General features: G+C 39.6%; 1 protein-coding gene across 1 annotated transcript; it reads right to left on the reverse strand.

Annotated features, from left to right (window-relative positions):
- Positions 1 to 996: 996 nt before the first annotated feature.
- Positions 997 to 8,591, reverse strand: LOC122645852 (4-coumarate--CoA ligase 2-like). Its single transcript, XM_043839245.1, has 6 exons — positions 7,301 to 8,591; positions 3,738 to 3,936; positions 3,025 to 3,170; positions 2,851 to 2,918; positions 2,658 to 2,760; positions 997 to 1,412 (listed from the first exon to the last, which is right to left on the reverse strand). The coding sequence occupies exons 1-6, from the start codon at positions 8,369 to 8,371 to the stop codon at positions 1,296 to 1,298; spliced, it is 1,704 nt and encodes a 567-aa protein (XP_043695180.1). The 5' UTR covers positions 8,372 to 8,591; the 3' UTR covers positions 997 to 1,295.
- Between the last annotated feature and the right edge of the window lie 937 nt (positions 8,592 to 9,528).

Consider the following 9,528-nt stretch of genomic DNA (forward strand, 5'->3'; position numbering starts at 1 on the left):
CACTATCTGAATCCGTTCGATAGAAAATCGGATGCGGATGCGGATATAGCACTATCCGAGACAAATCCAATCCGTTTACATCCCTAAATATCATCTCTCTCTCCCCTTTACTTTCCTTTTTTTTTTTTTGTGCTAAAAGTCAACATATGAGTAACGAAAGTCTTATATACAACCATTACTCTGTCTGAGTACAAGTAGCGAAAATCCAGCCTACTGCCATTATCCCCCCCCCCCCAAATTGAATAGTGAAATCTTCATTTTTACCCTCACTCTATCTGATGAAAGGGAGGTGAACCGATCGTCTATCTCCCCCTGAGTTGGGGGACAACCAATACTCTACATTTTTCGTTTTTTTGTGTCAAGATATATTTTCTTACTTTTATTCTATTTCTTTACAATGTAGATCATCAAAGAACCTTGCATTAATGTATATAGTAATGTAGTTCTAATTTATTACCGTAGATCATGTAGGATGCATATTAAAAAATTTCTTCATCCTTTCTAATACCACCTCCTCCTCCTGCTCTTCCACGATTCCCAAGAGCTAGAGCATCCATCCACGCATCTTGAAACAACAACTCCCCTCAATGCAATTTCTTCATCCACTGCAACCTTGCCCTGAATTACCCTCCATGCAAGGATAGACTGTCTACGTAACAAGAACTGTACTTCCCATATAATAGAAGCCCAAGGTACGTACTTTCGGATTTCTCCTCCTAATCTCATTCCAAACCATCTTAACAGTGAACCTCCCTGAAGGATGCAGTTTCCAACATACTTCATCTTGAACTTGACCCGAAAGTAGACTAATAAAAGATGCCTTCATGAATATAGAAGAAACCAGAGGAAAGTTCCATTTTGAGTCAACAATGAACTCCGCCACTTATGTAGAAACCAATGGAGCCTTTAAGATTATGCCACTCTACCGAAAAAAATGGCTGATGTATAAACCAGATTTTGCCATTGTTAATTTTGGCAACAATGGCATTCAATTTGAAGAAAAATTAACTGTTCTCTTATTATAATAAATTTTGAGTTTAAGTACACAAAAATAAAAAGATTAAAGAACACTTCTAACATAATACAATTTCAGAGGACCATTCCCCTCTCCTTGTAGTTGTAGCATTGTTGAGCTGCTTCTTGTCTCTTTAAAGTCCTCCCTTTTTGGATTTGTTTCCAATAGCTTATAACCACACCAACCCAACACCCAAGGTCACTGGTTCAATCCTAAACTTGCACCAAAAAAATTTAATACAAAGAAAAAAAAAAAAAAAAAAAAGGTTTCTTTTTCCTGTCTAGGGAGCTGATGAGGCAAGTTTGGCTCTAAGATCCTTTCTCAAAATCTTTCCAGAAGGGGACTTGGGAATAGCATGGATGAAATAGACCTTATGCAATTTCTTATAAAACACCACCTGTTAACAAAAAAAAAAAAAAACCAAAAAACAAAGAAAAACAAATTAGAATAGCTATTAAACTAACTAGTTAAGGGATTCTCATAGTTGAGCTAGACCCATTAAGCTAGAACTCTAGGAGATTCCATAACGATCGACCCAAGGCATATTAGTGTTATTGGTGAAACTTGATGCTTCCTCCATTTTAGGGGGGAATTTTGTACTTTCGGATGATTAGGGTTTCTCTATATTGTAATACATCAAAACGCTATATATATGATTGATCTCGTAAAGAGAGATGTGGGTTAAGGTTTTGTAATTTTTTCATCATAATAGTGGAAGCTCTCTCTCTCTCTCTCTCTCTCTTTCTGTGTGTGCATGTTTGGGTGCACGTGTGTGTGCACGTGTGTGTGTGTGTGCGCGCGTGTGTTCGTGCATGCGTGTGTGTGCTTCTCTTTCATTTTCCTTTTTCCTGCTAAATTTTCGCTGGATTGGGTAGGTCCCAATATGAAGATATTCAATATGAATTGATCAAGGTCCTTAACATAAATAAGGGCAGATGTTCTCTGCACCGCAGCACACGGGGCGCAGCCTGCACCCAGAAACATGGGGTGGGATGGTCATTTCACCCACCTCCATGTGTCTGGATGCAGCATGCGCCCCTGGTGCAGAGAACATTTTTCCTATAAATAAAGGGCAAGAGATCACTCCTTGGTCGTGTAGCCCTGCACCAGCACAGGGGCCAATGAGAGTGCACGCAAGAGCATATACATGATTGGATTTCTGATTTCGCTAGGGGTAAGGTGCTTTTTATTTTTGCACACTCATGTGTCTGGGAGCGCAAGGGCTACGTGACTAGGTAGCATTCTTTTTCCCATAAATTACAATTTACACCAAAAAAAAAAAGGCATAAACCGGGCAAACCCTGAACCTAACAAGCACTTACCAAACTACCCTATATATTTCCATTCAAGTGTTTGTGCTTATATGCATCCATAAAAAATATAACTATGAATGAATGTATTTTCACTTTTATTCCTAAAGAGGCAAATGTTGTTGTCAATTCTCTAGCTAGGAAGGTCTTGTTTACGGTGTGTACGACGATCTGGCCTATTTCCACTCTGTGGTTACAGGAGATTTGTAATCCTTCTACCACGTGCTCTTCACAGTCAGATCAATAGACTTCTTCTTACAAAAAAAAAAAAATTTAACTATGAATGAACAAGCAATTGGTTTATATTATATTGTATATCACTACTGACTTACTTGTTTGGCTATGAATTCCTTCACAGCCTCTTCAGTGAGATCAAACCCATTAGACCTGACAACAAATGCAACTGGAAATTCTCCGGCAACTTCATCTTTTTGTCTGGCAACAACATTTAGGGCAACACACAATTTACCATATCATCTTTTCACAGAATTGATGATAGTGAATTAAGCAATCAATTTTACTTACGGTACGACGGCAGCGTCGGCAATGGATGGGTGGCTCACAAGTAAGGCTTCGAGCTCCGCCGGCGGCACCTGTAAGTGCCAAAAATGGTATTATATATGATAGGAATGAAGGACACTGTTTATACTGCATAAGAATATAAACATCTAAAGTGGTTTAAGAAGAATAAGATCATGCCTGGAAGCCTTTGAACTTGATGAGTTCCTTCACTCTATCAATAATGAAGATCTCTTCATCATCATCTACATACCCTATGTCACCTGTGTGGAGCCAACCCTCGATGTCGATGGTTGATGTAGTGGCATCAGGATCATTCAGGTACCCTACAACAGCATAATCACAATACTGTGGATTAATGCTAAGTCAGCTATAAATCAAACCAAACCAATCGGTATTCTCGACAGTCAAACCCATTCCTGACTTTGATATTAGAGAAGTACCATAAATCTGGACTCACCAATGGGATGATATTGTCTGCTTTGACAAGTGGGCCTCACAGCTTCAAAATGTGTCATCCGTAGTAAAAGAGGTCATAACATATATGCGCATTGCATGGCACATCCTAACCGATATAAGATTTTCCATGGTTGTATAGGGCGGACCCTTTTCAATTCCACAACTAAGTTCGGTTTTTAAACTTGATATGGCTATGAAATTAGCTACATGTAATTAATGTTGGATTTGTTGAGGCAAAGAGTTTTTAAGTAAAAATGCCATAACATATATGTGCATGCATGGCACAGTCCCAGGCTATGTAGGATTTTTTATGGTTCTACAGGGCGGACCCTTTCCAATTCCACAACTAAGTTCGGTTTTAAACTTGATATGGCTATGAAATTAGCCAGATGTAATTAATGTTGGATTTGTTAAGGAAAAAGGCTCTTAAATACCTTTCATGACCTGAGGTCCCCGGATGCATATCTCACCGGGTTGGTTGTGCCGGAGCGATAAACCAGTCTCAGGATCAATGACCTTAAGCTCTGCGTTCCTTACCACGGTACCACATGAACCGGACTTGGTCGGGATGGGCTGCTTTGCGAATCCCGGGCACATTGATAGAACCGGCCCAGCCTCTGTCATGCCATAACCCTGCATAAAACATCAATATCAACATCATTAACCATCGTAAGTAACATGCTCATTTCATTTCCAAATCCAAATAAGACCTAATTAATAAGTGAAGAACAAATAACAAAGGAACAGGTTTAAGTGGACATTTTTTTTCGGACCAGGTTTTTTGAAAACCAACTCATTTACTCCATTTCGACCCAATGCGGTTCTGTATTGAACTAGACAGTTAAGGTCCCAATTTTGGTTCAACCAGATGGTCCAACCCATTGTGGCTAAGAAAGGTATTTGAATCTGGGCAGTTTATTAATCCACTCCCATAAAAATACTAACCTCTAATTAACTGTTAAGAAATAAATTTAAAAGAAAAAGAACGTTGCTTGGTCGCGTGGCTCCTGTGCCTAAACATATGTGCGTACGAAATTACCATCAACCCTTCCTGGAATAAAAAAAAATCTAATCCGTGTTGATGCCCATACCCGTGCTCTCATTGGCCCCTCAATGATGTAGGGGCTACACGACCAAGCAGCGATTAGGAAAACTCAAACATATAAAGGGAATAAGGGGATTGGTGCTTTAAAAATTGTCCCTCCTAAACATTCATTATGTCCTGGACCACCGGTAGTTGACCATGGGATCCTTTGTGCAACCATATTTTTCGGCCATTTTTTAGCTAACATTAGAGGTTGCTTATGCCATTAATGACAACATTAGTTTGGCTGCAAAAGTTAGTTATTAGTAATCTACATTGACAATGATCATCTAATCTTTTTATAGAATTTCACATGCCTCCACCTAATTTTAAAGACTATTATGGGGCTTACTATCCTAGTATCCTCATCATGTCATTATCCTATTAAATGCCATACACAGCCCCGTGACTGGTTTGTTCCCCTACAAAATGAAAAATCTCTTCTAATCGATGTCCCTACACGTGCTTTCATTGGCTTCCACGCTGATGTAGGGGCCACACAACCCGACATTGTTCTTCTTCCCATATTATTTTTCAGGAAAAAGAATCATAAAAGGCAACGTAGCCCCTACACCCAGACACGGAAAGATGTGAAATGACCCCCTCTCTGTGAAAGGTGGAAATCTAACCCTATTGATGCGTTTGCACATTCTCCCATTGACTCGCACATGGGCCACACTGCCTTTCAGAGAACCCTCTCCTAATGTATATCTAGAAATTGATCGCGTTTTTAAACAATATGTCAAAGATTCCATGAATGATCCCTATTGCCCAGGCAAGTGAAAACATAAGTACATAACATCCAATTTAAGAGGTGAACCAAGTCATTAAATTGCCCATTTCCCTGGAAACTGATAGTAGTACTTCCAGGTGAACTTCCTTGGGGAAAAATAGTGATTTTATAGTAAGAAGATGGGAGATACCATAAATTCTTTCAACAATTGGGATAGGATTCCTTGGGCTTTTACATTAATACTAAATGGATAAGTTCAACCAAGTATGGTTCAAACTGACAAATAATAAAGGGGAGGGGTTTTTTTTTTTTAAAGAAAAATGTGTTAGGAAATGTGTTGCAACTTCACAGATATAGAGATCACAATAGAGTCTGCGACGAAGAGAGAAAAGATTTGTAGAAGTAGACTTGGTTTCACAAGAACATGAAAATGAGATCGAGAGAGGGAACTATGTTCCCATCTTGTTGAGGGGCAATCAATTCCAAAGTGTTTGGAAAAAGAGAAAATGTGACAACTTGATCCTCCTACATCACATTCATACCAAAACGTGGCAAGAATACAACTTAGGAACCAAAATTTGTAATTATCTGAAATGTCCTTATAACTATTTAAGACCTCAACTAGACAATAGGTACATGAATATCTAATAAATAAACGTAATAGCTCAGTCAGTGGTAGGGCGTCAGTCTTGTGAACAATTGAGAACCTTTTTATAAATAGAAAAAAGGTATATAAGAAACTTACCTACTATGGTGTTCAGTTGAAGAACTTGAGGTTTCATGTGAATCTTATCTAGCTACTATAATTAAAATGGGAGATTGATCTACGAATCGTTATCACCTTCAATTCCTGCCTTCTCCAATTCCCTCCAATTCCTCACATGGGAGCGGAAATGACCACCTTATACCTTGCCCAAACACACTGACCAAGGTGGGTTAGGGTGGTCATTTCTGCTCCTATGTGAGGGATTGGAGGGAATTGGAGCGGGCAGCGAATTGGAGGTGATAAAAATTCATTGATCTACACATCACCCACATGTATTAGCATCTCTCACATCAAGCCAATGAAGGCATGAGCGGGAATGCCTCACAATTCGTATACAGAGGGTCCACATGGTCATAGGTGAGAGAATTGTGAAAGGACATATATCACCGACAATATGTACATAATTTTTCGAAAGACATTTTTCTTAAAATTGTTTTTAATTTATATGTTTACGTTCGTTTTGCAAAGAAGTACTTCCATATTTTAAGGAAGCATACAAAGGATCTTGCATAAAGATCTATTAAGAGGAGTTTTACTTCTCTAACCTATGGGATTGAGAGTATATCCTTTGATATGATTTAGGATATTATAACTAATTTAGTTTAAGGGAAATGGTAGTATCATGAAGTGGTTCTCATTCTATACATAAGGTTTTAGATGTGCAATCATATTTGGAAGTATGTGTTGTGTTCCATGCGAAAGCATCGATTCCACATTAGATGTGAGTAGTTCAATGTCAAGATTTATAAGGACTTGGACACCTTCTCTTTAAAAGACTACTTTTAAGGCTGTGTTCGATCCAAGTCTCGTGTAGTATGGAATAGACATGATTTGACAAAGACTTTCCACCACAAAAAAAAAAAAAAAAAAATTTGGCAAAGACATGTGTATATTGGTCAGACTTTTTCACGTGGAGCTTGTTTGGGGAATCGTAGAATGACCAAAATACCCTTGTCAAGTACTTTTACTAATATCCCCCCAAAAAAATTTCCAATTGTGGATTTTGTAATATTTGAGAAAAAGGAGCCTCTCCAAGAGTGTGGCTCCTGCGCCCACACACAAACTCCTATGAAATGACTATCTTGCTCCCCATGAATGGCAGAATGTTCACCCCTATTGATGCTTCTACATGTGTTTCCATTAGTCCCTATGCTAGCAAGGCACCACACTCCAGTACAAAAAACTCTTCCTCTAACTATTTTTGGGGGAGTGTGATCCCTGCATGTGCATAGGGGCCAATGAGAGCGTACACAAAAGCATCATGGGCGGGATTCTTGTCTTTCATAAGGGCGGGATGGTCATTTTGCCCCCCAACTCTGTCTGGGCATGGGCAGTACATTCCCAAGAAAGAACTTTTCTCCACTATTTTTATAGCAAATTGCAAAAATGCCCATAAGGTCTAAGAAATAGTTACCTGACCGAAGACAGCCTGAGGAACTCTACTATGTAGTGCATCTTCGAGATCCTTGCCGAGTGGCGCTGCTCCAGACAACACGATTCGAATCGAGCTAAGATCGAAATTCTCGACCATCTGATTCTTCGCCAATGCCAAAACCAACGGTGGAACAACCGGGGCCACAGAAACCTTGTACCTCTGGATAAACTCTAACAAAGATCCAATCTCAAATTTCTGCATCAAGAGAACCCCTGCACCGGCTCTAAGCGAACAGAGCAGAACAGAATTCAAAGAGTAGATGTGAAACAGGGGAAGAACACAGAGAACAATGTCATCTGATTTCAAATACAGATTCGGATTTTCTCCATCCACTTGCTGTGCTACACTTGAGATCAAGCTCTTATGTGTCAAAATCACACCTTTGGGTAACCCAGTTGTCCCCGAAGAGAATGGAAGAGCAACCGGGTCTTCAGGATCAAAAGAAACAGTTGGGAAATCTTTCTCGTCTGATTCTGAGATTACAGAGAAATGGATGCAATTTTCCGGTGGATCATCGATGGTAACTACTTTGAAATCTTCTCCGATTTTCGGAAATTCGTCTGAGGAATCTCGAAGCTTGTTGACATATTGAGATTGGGTAATGATCAGTTTTGAACCAGAAGCTCTGAATTGCTTGAAGATCTCTGCTTGAGTGTAGAATGGGTTTGCAGTTGTTGTTATGGCTCCAATCATGGAAGCTCCCATAAAGGAGAAAACGAATTCAGGGTTGTTTTGCAGAAGAATCATGATGACATCTCCCTGTTTGATACCCAGGTTTGATAATCCAACTGCAGTTTTTTGGCAGATGAGATGAGTTTCCGCAAAGGTGTAGATTTTTCCATTGGAGCCAGAGATCAAACAGGGTCTCTCTGAGAATTCTGAAACATTTTCGAAACAGTATGCGTGGAGTGGAAGGTGATTTGAGATGGAAATGTCTGGGAGTTTTGATCGGAAAATGAAGGTTTCAGGGTGTGATGGAGTCTCTACCGGTGGTGAAGTCTGGGAAGAGATTTGTGAAGGTTGGGTTTCAGGAGAAGCAATTGAAATCATGGTTTTCTGTTTCTCTCTCTACTGGAGTGATATTTTGAAAGAATTTTTAAGTACAGAAACTGAAAATTTAGAAATTGAATGAGAGCTTACCAGAGATCTTTATCTGAAGTAGTTTCAGTTCTAGAGAGTGAAGAATGAGATTGAATTGAAGAATTAAAAGACCCTGTAATGGTGGAATGGAGACTAAGAAGGGAAGTGACAGAGCAGGAAGGGTGAGAGAGGGTGTAATAAATACAAAGCGGGGGAGAGGGGTTAGGTGCAATTTCGAGGTCTGGAGCGGTAGCTTAGAAGATGAGGTGTGGAAGGAAGCACGCCCATCTCACCTTCAAGGAACCCATGCCTTCTCCCTCTCTTCTCAATTCCCCTCACTCATTAACACTCTCACCTACCAACCTGCAGCCCCACCCCCCACTCTCTCTCTTTCTCTTATCTATTTTTGTGTTTCTTTGTATTTAAACAAGTCCCAAACGTGCATGGCCAGAATTCACGTTCGTGTTCCAAAATTGCCACCTTGATTCTTAAAATTCCAATGATGCCCCTTTAGGCTAGCTTACTAATGAAGGGGGCCAAAGAGGAGAGATATGTAATACACTATCTTCAATTTCTTGGTTGGACGAGTAGTTAGGAGCATCCCTCTTTGATGGGTAGACTCTGACTATTCCAATTTACCTTTTCTGTTTTTTTTTGTGGGAAAATTATACTGCCATCCCCTAAGGTTTGTACTAAATATAGAGTAACCCCCTGTGTTTCTAAAGTATACAGCCACACCCCCTGAGTGGACGGTATTAAATAATACAATGCAAAATGCCAACTTTGGCCTCTTTTAATATCTTGTTAAATAATACTCAGTGGAGAATTATAACTTTGCCCTCTTCTAAGATTATAAACCAAAACGGTTGTCTGCTTCCCCAAATTGAAATGGCTGGACCTACAACTCTACCGCACGCATAGGTATTCCCTTCACAACCACCTGCCATTATCTATGTCTTCTCTCCCTCATCTCAATTACTCATCTTTTCTTCCTCTATTTCTATCTTTCATTTTTTTTTCCTAGTCTCACGTCTATCCCTTATCCCCAAATTGAAATCGCTAGACCTGAATTGATGATTTTGATGGCAAGGAAGAAACCTTCAAAGATGGCAGCTCCTCCTTACAAA

Source organism: Telopea speciosissima, chromosome 11 (genome assembly GCF_018873765.1).
Source record: "Telopea speciosissima isolate NSW1024214 ecotype Mountain lineage chromosome 11, Tspe_v1, whole genome shotgun sequence".
NCBI lineage: Eukaryota > Viridiplantae > Streptophyta > Magnoliopsida > Proteales > Proteaceae > Telopea > Telopea speciosissima.